The sequence below is a fragment of the Onychomys torridus genome, chromosome 8 (assembly GCF_903995425.1).
Source record: "Onychomys torridus chromosome 8, mOncTor1.1, whole genome shotgun sequence".
NCBI lineage: Eukaryota > Metazoa > Chordata > Mammalia > Rodentia > Cricetidae > Onychomys > Onychomys torridus.
The window spans coordinates 84980099-85001208 of NC_050450.1; the positions used below are offsets into that span (position 1 = coordinate 84980099).

Here is a 21110-nt window from a genome sequence, read left to right on the forward strand (position 1 = left end):
TCAGTGGAAGAAAGCCCTGTGTGAACCATCTGAGAGGAGAGATTGTGACACCCCACACGGAGGCCCTGAAGGGCAAAATCCAGGAAACTTAGCCCAACCAGCACGAAAAGCTCACATGAAACCTGACTCTTCTCAGCTGGTGTGTCTGAAAACACCTACTTCCCAGGCATGACTTTTGACACACAGTGGGAGTGTTCAGTGTAAAAGGCACACCTATCAGTGTCCTGAATGGTTGCCCAAGTACCATTACCACTTTACTGAGTGTGATTGTACTCTGGCCAGAGTAGTCCACAGGCTCACGCTGGATTACAGGCAATGTCCTACCCTCCTAATCCACCTGTGGGTCTTGAAAAATGTCCGGAGGAGGTGTCCCTCAGCCCATGGCTCCTTTCTCCAAGTAGTATGAGAGGAACTCTTTCTTCTCCATGGAGGGAGTCGCCACCTGGTCTTTCTGATAGACTTTGTCCTGAGATCCAAAAAAGGTGACTTGGAATATTTGTCCCATTAACACCTGGGGGTCCTTGAGAAAAAAGTGAGCCTCACCTGTGACTCGGGCTGGCCCAGGACAGCCACATGGAGAGACCTCTATGAACCGAAGCCACAGGCGCCCAGGCCAGAAGAGGACGCACATAGGAGGAAAGGGGGGCTGGTTCTGGGTTACCTGAGAGACTTGGAAGCGCAGAGAGGGGCCCAGGGTGAAGAATGAGAAAGAAGCCAGGTGGGGAGAGGAGGTTCTGCGGAGTGGGGGGTCAGGCGGAAAGCTCGCTCAGAGAGGGGGGGACGCACACAGAGGCCAGCCACGCAGGACTGGGCGGAGGGGCGGCGCCGCGGGGGACGGGCGCGGGGCGGGGCGGCGCTGTCAGTGCGAGCAGCGAGCGGAATGCAGCGGCCGGAGGCCTGGCCACGTCCGCACCCGGGGGAGGGGGCCTCGGCCGCCCAAGCCGGGGGCGCAGCGCCACCCACCCGAGCCACGGAAATGCGGGTACGGAGCATGGAGTGCTGGGTCCCGGGGCGGCAGGATTGGGGTGGGGGGGCAGTTGACTTGCCCCGGGCTCTTGGGCTGGGAACTTTGTGCCACCACTGCCCAGCCCCGGAGAGGGAGCCCGGGCCCAAGGAAGGGAGAAAAAGTTCGATCTGGAGCGCATGGGGCGAGGAGGCCAGGCCTGCGTGGAGTGTCGCGGGGCTGAAGTTCTGGGGGAACTCAGAGCTGTGATTGGGACTGACTGCGGTGGCAGGCTTGGGGGGTGAGAGTCTGGCGGGACGAGGGAGGAGTGGGAGTGGCGGGGTGGTCTGGTTGGGTTCCCTTGCTCCAGGGTGATGGCCGCGCTTCTGGAGCTTGGGGTCAGCTGAACACAAGGAGGCTCGGCGCCGCGGTTCCCCGGGCCCAGGTTCTGTGATACACTCCGACTCGGGTTCTGGAGCAGTCAGTGCATGACAGAACTTGGGCCTGGTAGGACTTTCTGCACCCACTCCTTGGACCTGCAGTGGAACATCTGCCTGGGAGTAGAGTGGGCACCGGAAATGGTCCATGTGGCACAGGGTTGGGCTGGAACTAGCTGTAGATTGGGGCATAGCTGACTCCATAGACCCACCATACGGTCCACTTTGAGTCAGAGGTTCCTTTCCCGTATCAGTTTCAGGAACCTTCTCTCTACACCATCAAGGCGGTCTTCATCCTAGATAATGATGGGCGAAGGCTGCTGGCCAAGGTAACCCCTCAACCACAGAAACCCTAAAGACAGTGAGTGCCACATGTCCAAAACAAGCGGTCCCCACCCAGCCCATTTAAGTCCTGTAGGGAAAACTCTGCTTTCTGGATGGCAGAGCAGCCCAGCCTAGATTCTCTAGAAGTCATCCTGTCCACGCTGTGCCTTATCAATCTGATGGCGGGCGGGGGAAGGGGGCATCCTCTCTGTTGCTACTCATGTTCCCTGACATGTCTTCTCGTTGCCCTTGCTCTGTCCAGCTGCACCCTGGGCGGGCGTGGGAAGTTCCACCAAAGTAGAGAGCTGAGCTGGGACCTAGGAGTCCCAGTCCCTAAACTGTAGACAAGCAACCCGTGTGCTTTTGCATTTCAGCTTGGTAAACACAAAGAGCTTAGCGTGGGTATTTAGAAATAAGTGGGACTTGGTCATGTTGTCCCACTTTAACTTCACAGATGCAGAAAGTGACGTGTAGAGAAGCTAGGTAGGCTGCCTGAGGTCACAGGGTTGGTGTCATCACTGACACTGAGACTCAGGGTTTGGATTGGAGGCTCTGGGTGGTTTTCAGGGACCTCTCATTCAGTTGTCTGGCGTCCATCCTACATGGCCTCGGTGAGATGGGCTAAACTAAATTTGAAGCTAAGTCTCAGGGTGGGCCAGATGGTTCAGTGAGTAAGGGCACTTGCCACCAAGCCAGATAGCTTCAGTTGGATCCTGAATTCACTATGGAGGGAAACATTCCCTCAAGTTGTCAGTTGCCCTGTCCATACTTGCCCCCACAACACACACACACACACACACACACACACACACACACACACACACACAGATAGATAACTGTTTAAAAAGAGAGGCCGGGCAGCGGTGGTGGCACATGCCTTTAATCCCAGCAACCAGCACTCAGGAGGCAGAGCCAAGTTGATCTCTGTGAGTTCAAGGCCAGCCTGGTCTACAAATTGAGTTCCAAGAAAGGCGCAAAACTACACAAAGAAACCCTGTCTCGGGGGAAAGAGAGAGAGAGGGAGAGAGAGAGAGAACTTTAGAAAGAAAACTGCCCTAAAACTCCTGCCACTGAAGCCCAGGCAATGGTGGCGCACGCCTTTAATCGCAACATTCGGGAAGCAGAGGCAGGCGGATCTCTGTGAGTTCGAGGCCTGCCTGGTCTACGTAGGGAGTTTCAGGCTAGCCAGGGATACATATTGAGATTTATCTCAAAAACAAAAACGATCCCAATAATTAAATAAAGAATACTCCTGCCACCAACACAATTAACTGTAGCAGAAATATAACTCTCTTGTCTTGTTTTGTTTTGTTTTGTTGTGGATCAGGTTGGCCTTAAACCTGTCTGGCTTCTCCTGCCTCTGCCTCTCGAGTACTGAGATCACAGGCAAGCATGTAACACCATGCCCTAACTTTTTTGTTTGTCTGTTTTTCTAGGCAGGGTTCTCTGTGCAGCCCTGGCTGTCCTGGAGCTCACTCTGTAGACCAGGCTGGCCTCCTACTCAGAGATCTGCCAGGTTTAAAGGGCACCACCTCAACTAGCCCTCTAGATATTTTTGTTTGCTTATTTTGTTTTTTTGAAACAGGGACTCACTCTATACTTAAGGATGGCTTGGAACTTACTGTGTAGCCCAGACTAGCCTGGAAGTCAGTGATCCTGCCTCAGCTTCCTCCCAAATTCTGAGACTATTTGTGTGATCCATACTTTTTTTTTTTTTTTTTAATGAGACAGGGTCTTGTGTAGTCAAAGCTGGCCCAGAATTTGTGATCTTCCTGCTTCTTCCTCCCAAGTGCTGGGATTCCATGCATATGCCACCACACCCAGCTATCACATCTACATTAGATATGAAATTTGTTAAAGCTTTTCCAATTGTTGGAGCTGAAACTTAATCTTCATTTAAATGAGTTTGTTCCCCACGGTAGAACTCAGCAGGGAGTCTGATAACTTGCCTGCAGAACTGACTACTGAATGGAAAAGTCACATTCAGAAAACTGAGCTGACCACTCCTTGCTTTAGTAGATGGGCAGAGGTGGATCGGCATTGCCAAAGCCTCAGGGGCCTCCTCCTAGAAGGTCTCATCCTTGTTATAGGTTAAGAAATGGAGGATAAGGGCTGGAGAGATGGCTCAGTGGTTAAGAGCACCAACTGCTCTTCCAGAGGACCTGAGTTCAATTCCCAGCAACCACATGGTGGCTCACAACCATCTGTAATGAGATCTGGTGCCCTCTTCTGGCCTGCAGACATGCAGACAGAACACTGTATACATAATAAATAAATCCTTAAAAAAAAAAAAAAAGAAAGAAAGAAAAAGAAATGGAGGATGAGGGCAGAGCCAGGTGAATCTCTGTGAGTTCGAGGCCAGCATGGTCTACAGAGCAAGATCCAGGAAAGGCACCAAAACTACAAAGAGAAATCCTGTCTCAAAAACAAACAAAACAAAACAAAAACAAAAAAGAAAGAAAGAAATGGAGGATGAGCCGGTGGTGGCGCACGCCTTTAATCCCAGCACTCGGGAGGCGGAGCCAGGCAGATCTCTGTGAGTTCGAGGCCAGCCTGGGCTACCAAGTGAGTTCCAGGAAAAGCGCAAAGCTACACAGAGAAACCCTGTCTCGAAAAACCAAAAAAAAGAAATTGAGGCTAACCTGGTCTACATATAGCAGGCTAGCCAGGTGGCACAGTGAGACCCTGTTTCAAAAGTAAAACAAAATAATTGAGACAGGGGCCTGAGGATATAGGTTAGCCTCAAAACACTTACTTGCCTAGCATGCCTGGGTTCCATTCCCAGCAGGAAGGAAGGAAGGGGAGGGAGGGAGAGAGGGAGGGGAGGAAAGAAGGAAGGAAGGAAGGAAGGAAGGAAGGAAGGAAGGAAGGAAGGAAGGAAGGAAGGGTTGGGAAAGAGAAAACAAGCTGGGCGCAGCTCGGTGTGGAACACTTTTTGCTAGCATGTATGAAGTTCTGGTTTGCAACCCCAGCAGTGCTGGAAGGAAGCAAGGAAGGGAGAGAGGGAGGAAGGGAGAGAGGAAAGGAGGGAGAAAGGGAGGAAGGGAGAGAGGGAGAGAGGGAGGAAGTGAGAAAGGAAAGGAGGGAGAAAGGGAGGAAGGGAGGAAGGGAGAGAGGGAGAGAGGGAGGAAGTGAGAAAGGAAAGGAGGGAGAGAGGGAGGAAGCCAGATGAAGATTCCAAAGGCAGCCCCAATATTTCTCCACTTTGATTTTCTTTCCCTGGAATTTGTTTATGGGGACCTGGAAACAGACAGGGCCTGGAGGGAGGTGACAAGGAGGTCCAGCTTAGCCAGCCCCCAGCACTCCCTGCTAGCCCCCTCCCAAGGATGGAGCTGGCTCTGTGCGATGGCTATGGCCTTTCTCCTTCTCTTTCTCACAGTATTATGATGATACATTTCCCTCCACGAAGGAGCAGATGGTTTTCGAGAAAAATGTCTTCAACAAGACCAGCCGCGCTGAAAGTAATGCCTGCCTTCTCCCACTGACACTCCCAGATGACTGACCACCACTGCCTGTCATCTTCTCCATCTGGACACATCTGTCCTTGTTGGCCTCTCACACCCACAGGCCACTCCCTTCTCCTCTGAGGCCCTTTGTCCTCTCCTCCCCAGCTGCTTTCCACTCCTTTCCTCCATTCATCCTGGGAACTGCACTGCCCATAAGGGGACTGGAGGGTGGGCGGGAGGTCAGCTGCAGGCTGGATTTGTTGACTTCTCACCAGGAGGCCCTCTCAAGACATAACACTTGGGATGGGACCAAGGACACACAGAACAGCCTCCTAGTAATGGTGGTCTGACTGGAAATCCTGGGGAAAGGAAGTAGGAAACAAAGAGAGAGGCCTGGGGAATGGAGACCAGGCTAGCCCCAGGCTGGGGTGAGCCTATGCTGATTTGAAAGCTTTCCTGCTTCTAGGTGAGATCGCATTTTTGGGGGGCATGACCATCGTCTACAAGAGCAGCATTGACCTCCTCCTGTATGTGGTGGGCTCTTCCTCTGAGAACGAGGTGAATTTAGAGGTTGGGTGACAAAGGAGGGTCTGTCCTATGGTGGAGGTGGGTTCTGGGTGCTCCCTGTTGCTATCCTTCCTTTAGGATCTGGGGGTGGAAGGGCAGCCAGAATGGGTCTCTCTGCAATTGTACACATCCATAATGTTCCTTAGGTCCTTGGGAACTAGAAAAGAACTAAATCATCACACCTTTCTGTAGGGAGCTGTTTAGTTCTTTCTAAACATATTTAGGGAAGGAGACACCCAGTATGTCCTCCAGTGGAGCACTCCAGTGTCCCTCAGCTCAAACCTAGGGAAATTCCCCTTCCCAAGTCAAAGTGAGCTAGCCTCCAGCCACGGCCTCTCTAAAAAGGGAGTGCTCCCTCCTGGCCCACACAGGGAGCTCCGAGGCCTGCTTTGGACCTCAGCGTCGGCTCTTTTTTTTTCTCTTCCTCCTCCCACACCCTCCTCCTCAGCTGATGCTCATGTCTGTTCTGGCCTGCCTGTTTGACTCTCTGAGCCACATCTTAAGGTAAGTGAGACCCTGTGCTCTCCAGGGCCCCAGCCCCCAGCCTTTCCCTTTGTCCAGAGGCAAGGCTCTTCTGCCCTGCTGGCCTGGAAGGCTCTGCAAGCCTTGGAACTGGAGTTGCTTCCTCCAGGGCCCCTGACTTCCATGGTGCCCCAGGCAGAGCCATGCACAGGGTATGATCAGCTATCAAATCTCAAGACACTGAGTTGCCTGAGGTCATAGTCCTCAAATCAATACAAGTTCCTAAAGCAGGGAGAGCAAGGAGAGGAAGGTCTTGTTACATAGGCCACACTGGCTTCCCCCTCAGTCCCCCAAGCACTGGAATTACAGGTGTGTACCACCACGCCCCACTATAAACAGTATCTTTAAGTTCAGAGTTGGTTTTCCATGCACCCTCAATCAACACTGATACCTACGCCAGCTACATGGCCCAGAGTGTGGGTCACAACCCCTTTGAAGGTCAAATCCCTTTCACAGGAGTTGCATGTCAGATAGCCTGCATACCAGCTATTTACATTACGATTCATAACAGTAGCAAAATTACAGTTTATCAAGTAGCAACAAAATAACTTCATGGTTGGGGGGTCACCACACTATGAGGAACATATTGTGTCACAGCATTAGGAAGGTTGATAACCACTGGACAAACCAACCCAGGACGACCCTAGCCTGCCCTGTGCTCAGGAGTCTCTGACATCGGCTCTGCTCCCCCTGCCTTTTGTGCTCCGGCCCAGGCCTTGTTGGGAAGGGGTGTTGGAGGAGGGGAGCTGCCTCGCTGAGGTCATGGCTCCTCTCAGCCACCTGGAGGCTCAGGTGCTTGTGTCCGCCCACAGGAAGAACGTGGAGAGACGCTGGTTGTTGGAGAACATGGACGGAGCCTTCTTGGTGCTGGATGAAATTGTAGATGGCGGGTGAGGAGGGGAGAGAGAGAAGAGATGTTGAGCATACCTTTGTGGGCTCGCTGCTGGGAGCACTCTGGCCAACTCATCCTCCTTCTCCCATGTATCCCTGCTAGGCCCCCAACCTTCTCCCTTTGTCATGACTAGCCAGAGTCAAGCCAAAGGGGAGGGTAGCCTGACACCCATGTCCAGCAGGCAGCTATGTGGGTTGAGTTTGGGGAAACCTAAATTGTTCTCCAGGGCTGAGGAGGAATATAGACTCCCATCCCTTTCTGAAAGGACCTCAGTCAGAGGATCCCCCTCTGATGCCAGCTGGATACCCGTGTGGCACTGTCTCTCCTTGAGTCTACTTTTTTTTTTTTTTTTTTTTTTTTTTTTTTTGGTTTCTTGAGACAGGGTTTCTCTGTGTAGCTTTGGGCCTTTCCTGGAACTCACTTGTTAGATTAGGCTGGCCTCGAACTCACAGAGATCCTCCTGCCTCTGCCTCCCGAGTGCTGGGATTAAAGGCGTGGGCCACCGCCACCCAGCCAAGTCTACTTTTCCTGTCACTAAAATGGGGATAAAAGGAAGCTAGCATATAGGATGGTGGTGAAGGGCATACAAAATGATGCGTAGAAAGCCCAGGGTTCTCATTGGTAATTTGGGGATTTTTTTTTTTTTTTGTCTTTTTCTTCAGTAAATATTGCCTCTCGTTAGTATGATAGCAGACTCCTAGATGATTGGGAGCCTTTATGAGAAAGGTTGGTTTGTAGAATTCCTTGAAAGAGGGGCAATAATCAGGGAAGAAAAAAAGTTCTGACTCTGGGGAAATGGTAGCAGAAACCTCTTGAGTGTCTTCCCCTTACCCCCCCACCCACCCACCCTCTTGCCTTGGTGCCGGAGAGAGGTGCTGGGATTATAGCATCTTTGAAACATCTGCCCATTTTACATAGGAGGAAACAGAGGCTCAGAGATTCTAGTAACTTATCCGAGGACACACAGCAAGGGAATTAGAAGGGCCAAGATCTAAAACCATGTGCATGAGATGTTTCAGAGGCTATGTTCTTCCCATGGCACCCAGAGCAGGGACCTTTGGGAGGCGGGGGTACTGTGAATGCCTCACTCCTCCTAATGTTTTTATTAACTGCCTGCTATTGCTTGGTGGTATACTGATGGCTGGATTCTAAATGTGAGAAGACCCAGGCCCTCCACAGCATCTGTTCATCTCAACTGGGCTATCCTGATTTCTGTTGTTTTATTGTTTTGTTTTTTACTTTTTTTTTTTTTTTTTGAGCTGAGGATTAAACCCAGGGCCTTACGCTTGCTAGGCAAGTGCTCTACCACTGAGCTAAATCCCCAACCGTTTTTTACATTTTTTATTATTATTTATATTTGATCACTGTGTGTGCCAGATCATTGAGTATGGAGGTCAGTTCTTTCCATCTATCCTGTGGGTTCTGGGGACCGAACTTCGGTCGTCAGGTCTGGTGGCAAGCACCTTTAACGGTTGTACCATCTCACAAGCCCCTCAGATGAGTATTCCCTCAGGTGATCATGGAGGTAGACCAGGGTATAAAGTGCAGAGGGAACGGAGCTGAGAGTCCCCCGGGGGAGGGGCAGGTGTGGTTCCAGGACCACCGTTGGGAAGGTTCCCGGGAGGAGAGACACTGCAGGATATATGGAAAAGTCAGAAAGTGGCTTGCTGGAGGGGAATCACATCACTGACTCACCTCCAAATTTTCTGTTACCTTGCAGTGTGATTCTGGAGAGTGACCCCCAACAAGTGATCCAGAAAGTGAATTTTAGGGTAAGCCTTCCTGTACCCCACCCCTACCCTTTCCACAATGCCTTTCCTGTCCTTCTCCCCCTGTCCTTCCTGGGCATCAGGCTGTTAGGGCTCAGCTGCGGGGAGCCTGGCCACTCAGGCTTCACACTTAGAAGCAGTTATTGGTGGCAGCTGCAGGGTGTCTGTTGCTAAGAGGAAAAACTTCCTGTTCATTCCCCATAAAAATAATAAATAAATAAATAAACAAACAAATAAAAAAATAAACCAGCAGCTCCTCCCCACCCTCCAGTGAGAAGCTTGGACTGAACAACTGCAGACTCCAGGAGGCAGCCTTGGGGACTGTGGATACACCCTTCTGCTCTGGCTTGGCTTTTTCACGCCTGCAGCCTGGCTGACACCTTTCCCCAACTTTAGTTCCCTTTACCAGCCTCCCTTCAGTTAGGTGAAGGATGCAGCTCAGGGGTAGAACACTTGGCTAGCTTGTGTGAGACCCTGGGTTTAGTCCCCAGCAATGGAGGATGGGGTATCAGACGTCTTGACTTCCAAATGACAGGCTGCAGGACCTCTGTCTGCTAAGCAGAGATAGAGGTGCAGTTCTGGGTCACGCTAACTACTGCACCCCTCAGCCTGCAAGCCGTCACCTCCCTGACTCAGTGACACCTCTCCCTTCTGACTGTGATTCTCCTTCCCCACAGACTGATGACGCTGGCCTAACAGAACAGAGTGTGGCCCAGGTAAGCCCCATGCATCTGCCTTGGCCAGAAACAGGTCAAAGGACAAGGAGAGTCCAGTGCCCCAGGGCAGATAGTCGGAGTTAAGAAACCAGAGATGTGGGACAAAAGGGATGAGCTGGTAACTCTCTCCATGTGTGCGTGTGTGTGTGTGTGTGTGTGTGTGTGTGTGTGTGTGTGTGTGTTGGTGTTGTTGGTGTTTTTTGAGACAGGGTTTCTTTCTGTAGCCTTGGCTGTTCTGGAACTCGCTTTGTAGACCAGGCTGGCCTTGAACTCACAGAGCTCCATCTGTCTGCCTCCTGAATGCTTTGTGCCCCACCACCGCAGGCTGAGGTGGTGACTCTTAGAGTAAGCCCTTGAGGATACTGAGCTCTTGGGAACTGGGTGCTGAAGAATGAGTGGGCAAATTACCGCCTGCTCACCCCTTCTCCTCCCCTAAACCAGGGGTTACTTGTTACCAAAGTGACGCGGAGTCCCAGATCCCTCATATTTCCTCCAACCTGGGCAGGATACCATGTGGGAGTTTGTCTCCAGCACTTACCTGCCCCACTCAGGGGTCCTGCTGGATTGTTAAGGGCCTCATCACCCAGGGATAGGGCCTAACTTTCTTTCTTTTCTTTTTTTTTAAAGATTTATTTATTTATTATGTACACAGAAGAGGGTGCCAGATCTCATTACAGATGGTTGTGAGCCACCATGTGGGTGCTGGGAATTGAACTCAGGACCTCTGGAAGAGCAGTTGGTGCTCTTAACCTCTGAGCCATCTCTCCAGCCCCGGGTCTAACTTTCTGTACTCCTCCTTCTGCCCTTAGTAACTTGGCTATTGAAGAGCTGGGGTGCATGCAGAACATGGCTGCATTGTGTGTGTATGTGTGTGTGTATCCTAGAAACTGTCCACAAACTGGGTCTCCAGTCTCACAGGCATCCTGCTAGTCAAGCCAAATGGTTTGACTTCAGTTCTGTCCATCTGTAGGTCTGTCTGCTCAGACTTACTGAGTCCAAGGAGCTTCACTCTCTGGATTAAACTAGTCCTAATGTGGTAGCCCTGTGAGACCAGGCTTAGGCCATCAGTGGAGAGCACCAGGAGTGATGCACACTGTCCTGCACTGTTCCCCTCACCCCATTGCCCTCTGCTCCCCTGGGTTTCCTCATGTTCTGCTGGAAAAGAATGTGGCTGCATGGTGGTTTTCAGGGTGGAAGGAGGTTGGAAGAACCAGACACAGCGGTTCACACCTATAACCTCAATACTCAAAAGGCTGAAACCTGAAGATCTCAAATTCAAGGCCAGCCTGAGCTACACAGTGTGTTCCAGGCTAGCCCGGGCTGTAGCATGGGGCTTTATCTAAAAATAAAATAAACCAAGCTGGGCTTGAAGATCTCAAGTTCAAGACAAGCCTGAGCTACACAGTGAGTTCCAGGCTAGCCAGGGCTATAGCCTGAGACTTTATCTAAAATAAAATAATAAACCAAGCTGGGCATGGTGGCACACACCCATAATCCCAGCACTTGGGAGGTGGAGGCAGGAGGATCAGGAGTTCAAAGCCATATCATGTTTGAGGCCAGAGTGATCTCCATGAGACCCTGTTTTAAAAATACAAAAATAAGAAACATACAACAAGCAGTCCATGGAGATGTCTCAGCTGAGTTTGATTACTGTGACAGAGAATGGACTCCCCACAAGGTGTTTGCTGACCTTTACACAAACTCATTAAAGTAATGAAGGAAAGAAAGATTCAGCCCTCTAGAGGGGAGTTTTGATGAGCAGAGTGAGTAAGAACACAAGTTGGGGAGAGCTGGAGAAATGACTCCGGGGTTAAGGCACTCCGTGCTCTTCTAGAGGACCTGGTTCAGGCACACCCACGGTAGTTCAGCCATTTGTAACTCCAGTTCTAGGGAATCTGATGTCTTCTTTTGGACTCTGCAGGCACCAGGCACACATGTGGTAGACAGACACACATATAGCCAAAAAAGCCACATACAGTTTTTTTAGTTTTTCAAGACAGGGCTTTTCTGTGTATCCCTGGCTGTCCTGGATCTCACCCTGTAGAACCAACAGGCTGGCCTCGAACTCACAGAGATCCGCCTGCCTCTGCCTCCCGAGTGCTGGGATGAAAGGTGTGCGCCACCACCACCGCCTGGCAACACACGAACAATTTTTAAATATTAAAGTAATGAAGAAGAGCGTAAGTTGGGACTGGTGATGTAGAGTGCTTTCTCAACCTGCACGTAGCCCTGGGGGATTCTTAGCTAGCACTTCATGGCACATGTGTGGGGGTGCCTGCTTGCAATTCCAGCGCTCAGATTTGGATCGAAGACAAGACTGTTTCGAAAACAAAAACTAACCACCACCACCACCACCAAAACAAAACAAAACAAAAACCAACTTTGCATTCCTGTGAGTCATTCAAAGCTTTTACTTTACCAGCAAAAGTTGAATGGCGAGTTACTCAGCGTCTCCAGGGCTCTCAGAAGAATAGGACCTGCCGTGTGGAGTTATACGAATTAGATATCAGCAAGGTAGCTCAGTGAGTAAGGGCCGTGCTGCCAAGCCTGAGGACATGAGTTCAATCCCCACCTGCCTCCACCTCTCCTCTGAGTAAAGGCATGAATCGCAATGCCCTGTTCACATATTGTCCTCTTACCCCCATGTGTGCACTGTAGATCTCTCTCTCACACACACACACACATACACACACACACACAAATTGTAAAGAAAATATTTTAAAGACTTAGATGAACCAGTTCGTGAATGGAAAGAGCCTAGAAGTCATACATCATCAGGAAACAACTATTTCTTTTTTTTTAAGATTTATTATTATTATTATTATTATTATTATTATTATTATTATTATTATATACATAAGAGGGCACCAGATCTCATTACAGATGGTCGTGAGCCACCATGTGGTTGCTGGGAATTGAACTCAGGACCTCTGGAAGAGCAGTCGGTGTTCTTAACCTCTGAGCCATCTCTCCAGCCCCCGGAAATAACTATTTCTATTTCTCTAAATGAACAAGGAATGAAGACTGGTAGGGGCTTGCTATGTAGCCCAGGCTGGCCTTGAACTCATCACCCTCCCGCCTCAGCCTCCCAGGAGCTGAAATTACAGGAACCACACCTGTGTGTTAGTGGAAATCTTAAATAAAAACAGAGCTTATAGTAGTGAACATGAAATGAAATGTGGAGAGAGCGTTCCGTAGGAGAGATGGGAGGAGTTCACTGTCCCCAGGAAGGAGGGAGCCTGCAGGAGAAAGGGACACACGCGCAGTGTGGGACCGACATTTGGGGGGAGAGAAGGAGGCTTCATGCCTAGAGGGAGTCTTGGTACTGATATGGGCACGCACTGGACCGAGGTGTTTTTTCTTGGCAGTAGGAGCCCACACATCGACAGCCGTTGCCACATCGTTGGACGGGCTATGGTGTAGGGAACACACCGCAATAATCGGGGGTTTGTTAGGGTGCCGAGTATCCGAGCCCAGCCCCTGCCTAGGGATGGCAGTGGGACGAGGAACTAATGTAGCATGGCATGGATGGGGGTTCGGGAGTGGGGAGGCAGGGGCCACGGCCACACCCACACTTGGATAGGGGTGGGCGGCAGCCAGCTGGGGTTTGGCTGCAGCTAGCTGGGCCTGCCAGGTCTCATTTAAACTAAGGAGAGGCGAGCTGCCGCCACCTAGTGACCAGGGCTGGAGAGGCGCCCTCAGGCCTCACAGACCTCCAGGTAAGGCGACGTGGATTGTTGATAGTTCTCAACTATTTCTCCCAACATCCCCCCCTCACCCCAGGTTCTTCAGTCAGCCAAGGAACAAATTAAGTGGTCGTTACTGAAATGAAGACCTTGGAGTCGAGGCTCCCTGTCCAGAGAGCATCTTTCCCAGTCGCTGCAAAAGCCCTGAGCCTCCGGGGGCAGGAGAGACCCCTCTGCCTTCTCAGGCCTCTCCCGGAACTGATCCCAGAGGTCTCCTGCCAGGAATTCCGAGAAGCAGCAGTTTGGTCCCAGCTCCGTTAACCCTGCTCAGCACCCTGGCCTGCCCCCGGGGCCATGGGAACCAGCAAAGCTTCCTTCCCTCGGACCTCGGCCATTCTCAGCCCTAGGCCTTAATAAACTTTCATTTCTTGCCCAAGATCTCCTTTCTTGGCTTTGGGAGTGTGTGTGTGTGTGTGTGTGTGTGTGTGTGTGTGTGTGTGTGTGTTCGGAGGAAGGCTTCCGCGGTGCATCTTTTCGGATTTTCAGGGCCATCGGGTGGGTTATACCTGTGAATGGGGTCGTCGGGGTCAAGAGAAAGGGAAGTCTTTAGCACGGAGTGGGGGTCGGGGTGGGGGGAGGATACCACACAGATAGCCTGGGGTTCCATGTGTGGTTGAGTGGCTAGATGCGAAGGCGTGGCGAGGTATAAGTGACAGGAAAGAGTCTTCCAGGAAAGGGGAGGGTGAAGATGGTACCCCCGTTTTGTGTGTGCAGTACATACAGGAAGGCCTGAGTCATGTTTTCCGTTCCTAGCTTCCAGAAAGGAAGAGGAGTCAGGCTTACTTTGACAAACTAAGGAACCCTTTGGCTATTTTTCTTGGCGTGCCTGGGACTGCGGAATTCTGTCTTGGCGTATATCCTGAGCACCAGAGACCTATAAACTTGCTGGTTCTATCTGGATCCTGGGGGCGAGGAGGCCCCCGACTTGTGCCCACTGCGCGTATGTATGTCCAGAGCATCCGCACCTCTGAGGTTGTGAAGGATCGGGGCTCCAGAGAGGCGATAGAAGAGATTCACGGGGACAAACCTCAAGGATGGAGATGAATCAACTTTCTGAGCATCCTGACCCCACTTCCCTATGCTAGCCCCAGACTCTGCACTTTGTCCCAGTCTTTCTCTGACCGGTACGCTTTTCACTCGCGAACTTTTCTCCGGTAGCGTGGGGAGTCATCTTCTTGGATCCCTCGAGGGTTTGGGCGGCTGGCTCCCACGCCCCGCCCCAGCTCCCGCCCCTCACAGGAGCGAAGCTCAGCAGGAAGCTCCGCCCCCGCGCAACATCCGTGGTCCTACAGCGCCATCTGGAGGGAACGACGGGCACGTCTCCGGGTCCGGGGCCTCGATTAACTCCGCCCCTGGAGTGGGATGGACTCTTCTCTCCGCGTTCTTGCTGATCTCTGACACCAGCGCAGTGCGTCGCCCTAGCAACCAGCACGAGCGACTGCCCTCTCAACACAGGGCTTTTTGCCAGCTGCTATAATATAGTGGTGAGCTTTGGGTCTTAGTAAAAGCCTGTCCCTGCGGTTGTCACTTCCAGGCCCAGCAGGCCCAGCGTACAAGACACGCCTGTCCTTGGCAGGCAGAGGCAGGAGAATCACAAATTCAAGGTCATCTTTTACTACATAATGAGTTTGAGACCAGCCTAGGTTGCATGAGACTCTACCTTAAAACAAAATCAAAAAAGCAGACCGGATATTTATACTAGATTGGACTCCATTTGTAATTAGAGAACTCAGAGAAGGTACAGGAATGTAAATCTTTGCATTATAAACGCTGACTATATATACAGTTTTCCAGAGTCACTGCGTGTACAACCCTTTCCTGAGTCACTGTGCACACAGCCCTGAGATGCAAAAAATGTAACCCTGGAAGGAGTGAGAGGGAAAATGTGCAATTGAATTGTGGAGTTCAGGGCCAGTGTGGTGGCGGGAACGAAGTTCTTCAGAAATACTTCTCAAATATTCTGCCTCCCATAGAGCTTGGCTCCATCCATGGTCCCTAAGCGACGGCAAGGCTCGGAGGAGTAAACTGCTTCCTGGCAACCTGGCATGGACCTGCAATTTCAATTGTGTCAGGATGGGAATGGGAAGCGTCAAGCAGGAGCTAGGAGCTTCATGCAAGCTGGCAATTCTTTGAACCACACGGTGCTGTCCACATTTTATTAAGGAGTATGCCGAGGCCCTGAAACTTTCAAGTATGCAGCGGCTCCCACAAAGTCACGCTCTGTAAGGGGGTGGGGGGAGGAACAGTAACTTTCTCACTATTCTAGAACAACTGAATTCATTGCTCACACTTGGACCGCACAGGGTGTGGGAGCCTTTAATCCCAGCATTCGGGAGGCAGAGCTAGGCGGATCTCTGTGAGTTCGAGGCCAGCCTGGTCTACAGAGTGAGTTCCGGAACAGGCTCCAAAGCTACAGAGAGAAACCCTACCTTGAAAAAACAAAAACAAAAACAAACAAACAGAGAGAGAGAGAGAGGCCCTTTTCTCTTTCTGCTCTCTTCCCTCCGCACTGTCTGTTTCTCTTCTCTCTCTCCCTCTCTCCCTCCCTCTCCCCCTCTCTCGCCCAATAAAGCTCTAAAAAGGTAAAGAGAGAGAAAGTTCAAGGTCACCTTTACTACTTAGTGTGTTTGAGACCAGCCTGGGCTACAGATGGGACACCATCTTTAAAATAACCCAAACCAAAACACAGTCATGGGGTAGGAGCGATAAGAAAGTGTCCCTTCACCTGCTATGGCTATAGGCTTCCCTGATCCCGTTGGGAAACTTTGGCAAAGCAGCCTGGAGGGGTAGCTCAAAGCAGATTGCCCTGAATTCCCACAGTGTCAAAGACCCCCAGTCTTCAAGTCCTGCCTTCTGGCTATTGCGTCTCTTGGACGTCCCCTCGCTTTCTGCAGCCAAGTGGAGCTGCCAAGACAGCAGGCCTGGCTGGCAGCCCCGTGCTCTGCCCGCTGCACCAGCTTCCCGAAATGATAGCCTCATCAGAGCTGCCACAAACCGGAGCCTGAGGGGTTTCGGGAAGGACGTCTGCAGTTCCGAGCCAGGGTTTGCCTTCCCGTGTCGGCCCATCGTAGAGTCCGCCCTTCCGTGTCTAGCTCCTGCGTATCCTAGGGAGACCCTGCAGCTCCCGAGCGAGCGTTAGGATCACCCCTTTTCCTGCAGCTGACTAGCATCAGGTCAGAAACGGAGACCTCGGAACGGAACGTAGGGCCCGGCCAGAGGGCTCTGGAGATACAGACTCAGGGACTTGGTCGGGGGGAATGCTAGTCACGTCTGGACCCCTTCAATCCTCTTGTAATATAACACCTGGAGTCAACTCAGCCACACCCCACGCCCAACACACGCAGAGGCACACAGAGGCACACACACACACAGACACAGACACACACAGACACAGACACCCACAGACACACAGACACAGACACACACACCCTGTACTCCTCCCGCCACACACACACACACACAGACACACACACACACACACCCTGTGCTCCTCCCGCCACACACACACACACACACACACACACACACACACGCACACCCTGTGCTCCTCCTGCCACACACACAGACACACAGACAGACACAGACAGACACACACAGACACACATGCACACCCTGTGCTCCTCCTGCCACACACACAGACAGACACACAGACAGACAGACAGACACACACACACACACACACACGCACACCCTGTGCTCCTCCTGCCACACACACAGACACAGACACACACAGACACACACACACACACGCACACCCTGTGCTCCTCCTGCCACACACACAGACAGACACACAGACACAGACACACAGACACACAGACACACACACACACACACACACACACACAGACACACACACACACACCCTGTGCTCCTCCCGCCTCCTTCCAATTGGCTGGCGGGCAGGCTGGGCGTGCGGGATTGGCTCTGGTCCGGACACTGATGGATGACTCCCTGCTGCCTGAAGACTGGACCACTGTGGACTGGAGAACTGGGAAGGGGACAGGAGCTCTGCTCAGTCCGCACTGATTGGCGGAGGCGGAGCCAGCCAGGCCGGGGAGAGGGATCAGCTAAGCAGCCCTGGCCCACCCGGAGTTCCCACTTTCTAAGCCCACGAGCCCTTTGAAACTCACCGTGAAGCGTGCTGTGGTTTCTGGAGGCTCAGACAGGAGGTTTGGGGCTACCCGGGACCACTTAGTGAGACAGTGCCTGTCTCAAAACAAACAAACAAGACAACTCTTTCTATATTGTGGGGAGAAATTAATTCTGAGCTGTTGTACGGCAGGGATCCTTCAACTCTGGTCCTGGCAATGGGAATAATTTACTGGGCACAACGGAACCCTCTCCTCTTTCCTTCCAACCCGGGTCTCGTTCAGGTGTTTGTTGACTCGATGTATTCACATTTTTTAGGTGTCTGTGATGAACTGTGTACTGGGGAGAAACGAAGGTTCGCCAGTGGGCTTGGGGTGGAGGGTCCAAAGAAAAGATTGGATTTGAGGGACATGTCAAGACATAAAACCCTTTTAAAAATCCAATCCTGTTCCGAGTAGTGATGGGAATTTAGGTTCAATGTGTAAGATGTGTTTTTTGTTTTTTGTTTTTTGTCTTTTGTTTTTTTGGTTTTTTGAGACAGGGTTTCTCTAGCTTTGCTGCCTGTCCTGGAACTCGTTTTGTAGACCAGGCTGGCCTCGAACTCACAGAGATCCTCCTGCCTTTGCCTCCCGAGTGCTGGGATTACAGGCGTGCGCCTCCACCACCTGGCTTGTGTTCTTTTTAGTAAGAATTTTCAACAAAAAGTTAAACAAGTAGTCACCAAGTCGTAGTCTAGCGTCATTGCGTGGTCGTCATCTGGACCCTAACCTCCCCTTCATCTCAGATGAGGGGTGACCGAAAGAAATGAGAGTGACTGGGAAAGGTGTAGATTTTATACGTGAACACCGATGGCTATGGTCCCTCCACACCGACTGTTTGGTGGGAGAAAAAAAAATCTGGGGCGGTGGTGGCACACACCTGTAATCCCAGCACTCAGGAGGCAGAGGCAGGTGGATCTCTGTGAGTTCGAGGCCAGCCTGGTCTACAAAGCGAGTTCCAGGACAGGCTCCAAAGCTACAGAGAAATCCTGTCTCGAAAAAAAAATCTGTACTGATCATAATACTGAAATTAAAGTTCTTTTAGAATGAATTTTTCCAACAGACATCTACTAACTGGCTGTTCTGAGCTGGGCACTTTTATTGGAGGTCGATAGGAGCTTCTTTTTTAAAAAATAATGTGTTGTTGTTGTTGTTATTTTTTAATCTTTTTTGTTGTTTTTGAGACAGGATTTCTCCTTGTAGTCCTGGTTGTCCTGGAACTTGCTCTGTAGACAAGGCTAGCCCTAGCCATCGTGAAATTAGTTCTGGAGACCAGGTTGGCCTCAGACTCAGAGATCCACCTGCCTCTGCCTGGATTAAAGGTGTGTGTCACTACACCTAGCGTGTGTGTGTGTGTGTGTGTGTGTGTGTGTGTGTGTGTGTGTGATATGTGGAAGCATACCTTCAGAAGCCAGAAGAGGGTATTTAATTCCCTGGAGCTGAAGTTCCAGGAGATCGTAAACTGTCAGGCTGGGTTCTGGGAAAAGCAGTAGTAAGGTCTCTTAATTGATGAGCCATCTCTCCAGCTCCTGATGGGAACTTCTAAAAGGAGTTGGAAGGCACACTATCTGATCTAAGTAGACTCCAACTAGACTGGGTATAAAATTATGCTTGCAGATAAGGAGTCTATAAACATTCAGATGAGACCTCAAATTACATGATGATAGGAAACATCTGGGGAGAGACAGCACAAGTGTTCTTCAGCTCTCATGAGAGTTCCAGCCCCAGCCCCCAGCCCTGTTTTGTTTGTTATTTATTTTTAGTATATGCGCATTGGTGTTTTGCCTGCATATGTAGCTGTGTGGAGGTGTTGGAACTCTTGGAAATTGGAGTTCCAGACAGTTGTAAACTGCCATGTGGGTGCGTTGAACCCGGGTCCTCTGGAAAAGCAGCCAGTGCTCTTTACCTCCAAGCCATTTCTCCAATCCATCCACGTGTTGTCTGTAATTGCAGAAAGTGTATATCTGCCAGGAGAGCTGATAGAGGGTGTGTCTTCCCCTGACACAAGCTGAAATAGGTGACTTTTTCCTGGGCAGGGCGAGAGTGGGTCACAGTGGGTGATGAAGAAATAATTGCCACTTTGCTTCTCTCTGTACCTGGCTACACTAGTGACCTCAGAACAGGCTGGCCAAGGAGACATGAGACTCTTTCTCCAAAAATCAAAATAAACACATAAGTAAAATAAAACAACACCCTCCAGCTTTATCGCCAATCTTAGCCACCACACAGTGTGCTGTCATCAATCTATTCTGAAAGCCTGAAGACTTGGTGTTAATGAACAAATCGATAATGATGATTTAGACATTTTAAATTCTGGAAAGTATCTTAGAACAGTAAGTTCAAAAGCCAGGTGTGGTGGTGCACACCTATAATTTCAGCATTTGGGAGGCAGAGGCAGTTAGATCCCTATGAGCTGGAGGCCAGCCTGGTCTACATAGTGACTTCTGGGATAGCCAGAGCTACATAGTGAAACCTTGTTTCAAAAAACAAAACAAGGGCTGGGGATTTAGCTCAGTGGTAGAGCGCTTGCCTGGCAAGCACAAGGCCCTGGGTTCGGTCCTCAGCTCAAAACAAACAAACAAACAAACAAAATAATAATTTCATCCATATCTCTATATTTAGTACACACACACATAGCACCACCCTGAAAATAGGCACATACGAATGCATGAGCATACACACACACACACACACACACACACACACACACACATACACACACACACACATACACACACATACACACACACACTAAAGGCAAGAAATTGCAGCAAGGGAGAAAATCTGATTACATTTGACCAGACCAGCGTGGTTTCTCTTCATCTGAACCCATGGTTTAACTTGCAAATATGAGGGCTGGGGGCTGAAGCCCCGCTAGGCACTTGTGCTTAGTACATGTGAGGCCTTTCGTATACCCCCAGCATAGGAGAAAACCCTAGACATCATAAAAAGGATGCTCCTGTCTCCCGACAACAGCCTGGTAGTGAGGATGAGAATGCAGGGGCAGATAAGTGATTGGAGGACTTGCCACAGCTCTTTCTCAGCCTCCACGGTTTGAGGACCACCCATCACTACCACTCTGAGGGGCCTCCCTGTGGCTGGATGGCTGGCAGGCTCGTGGAATGTCCCCTCCCAGAAGATAGCAGGGGAATCCAAGAATTTAGACCTCGGAGAGTAGACAATATACAAACAGAAATCAGGGCTGGAGAGATAGCTCAGAGCCCTGGCCGCCCTTCCAAAGGACCTGGGTTCAATTCCCAGCACCCACATGGCAGTTCACAACTGTCTGTAACTCCAATTCCAATGGATTTGACCAGCACTCGGGAGGCAGAGGCAGGTGGATCTCTGTGAGTTCAAGGCCAGCCTGGTCTACAGAGTGAGATCCAGGAAAGGCGCAAAGCTACACAGAGAAACCCTGTCTCGAAAAACCTAAACAAACAAACAAACAAACAAAACATCTCTGTGGGCTGGAGAGACGGCCAGTGGCTGAAAGGATTGTCAAGCAGGCTTCCTGGCCTGAGTTCCTTTTTCTAAACCCGCAGAAGGAGGGGAGAACAGACTCTCAAAAATTGTCCTCCACGAGGACGCCATAGCATCCGCTTGACTGAGTGTGCACACATT

At 50.9% G+C, this 21110-nt stretch overlaps 1 protein-coding gene across 1 annotated transcript; it reads left to right on the forward strand.

Moving 5' to 3' along the window:
* Positions 1-869: 869 nt before the first annotated feature.
* Copz2 (COPI coat complex subunit zeta 2) lies at positions 870-13736 on the forward strand. Its single transcript, XM_036197057.1, has 9 exons — positions 870-982; positions 1635-1709; positions 5084-5165; positions 5617-5708; positions 6166-6221; positions 7052-7129; positions 8852-8903; positions 9578-9616; positions 13400-13736. The coding sequence occupies exons 1-9, from the start codon at positions 881-883 to the stop codon at positions 13445-13447; spliced, it is 624 nt and encodes a 207-aa protein (XP_036052950.1). The 5' UTR covers positions 870-880; the 3' UTR covers positions 13448-13736.
* The last annotated feature ends 7374 nt before the right edge of the window (positions 13737-21110 follow it).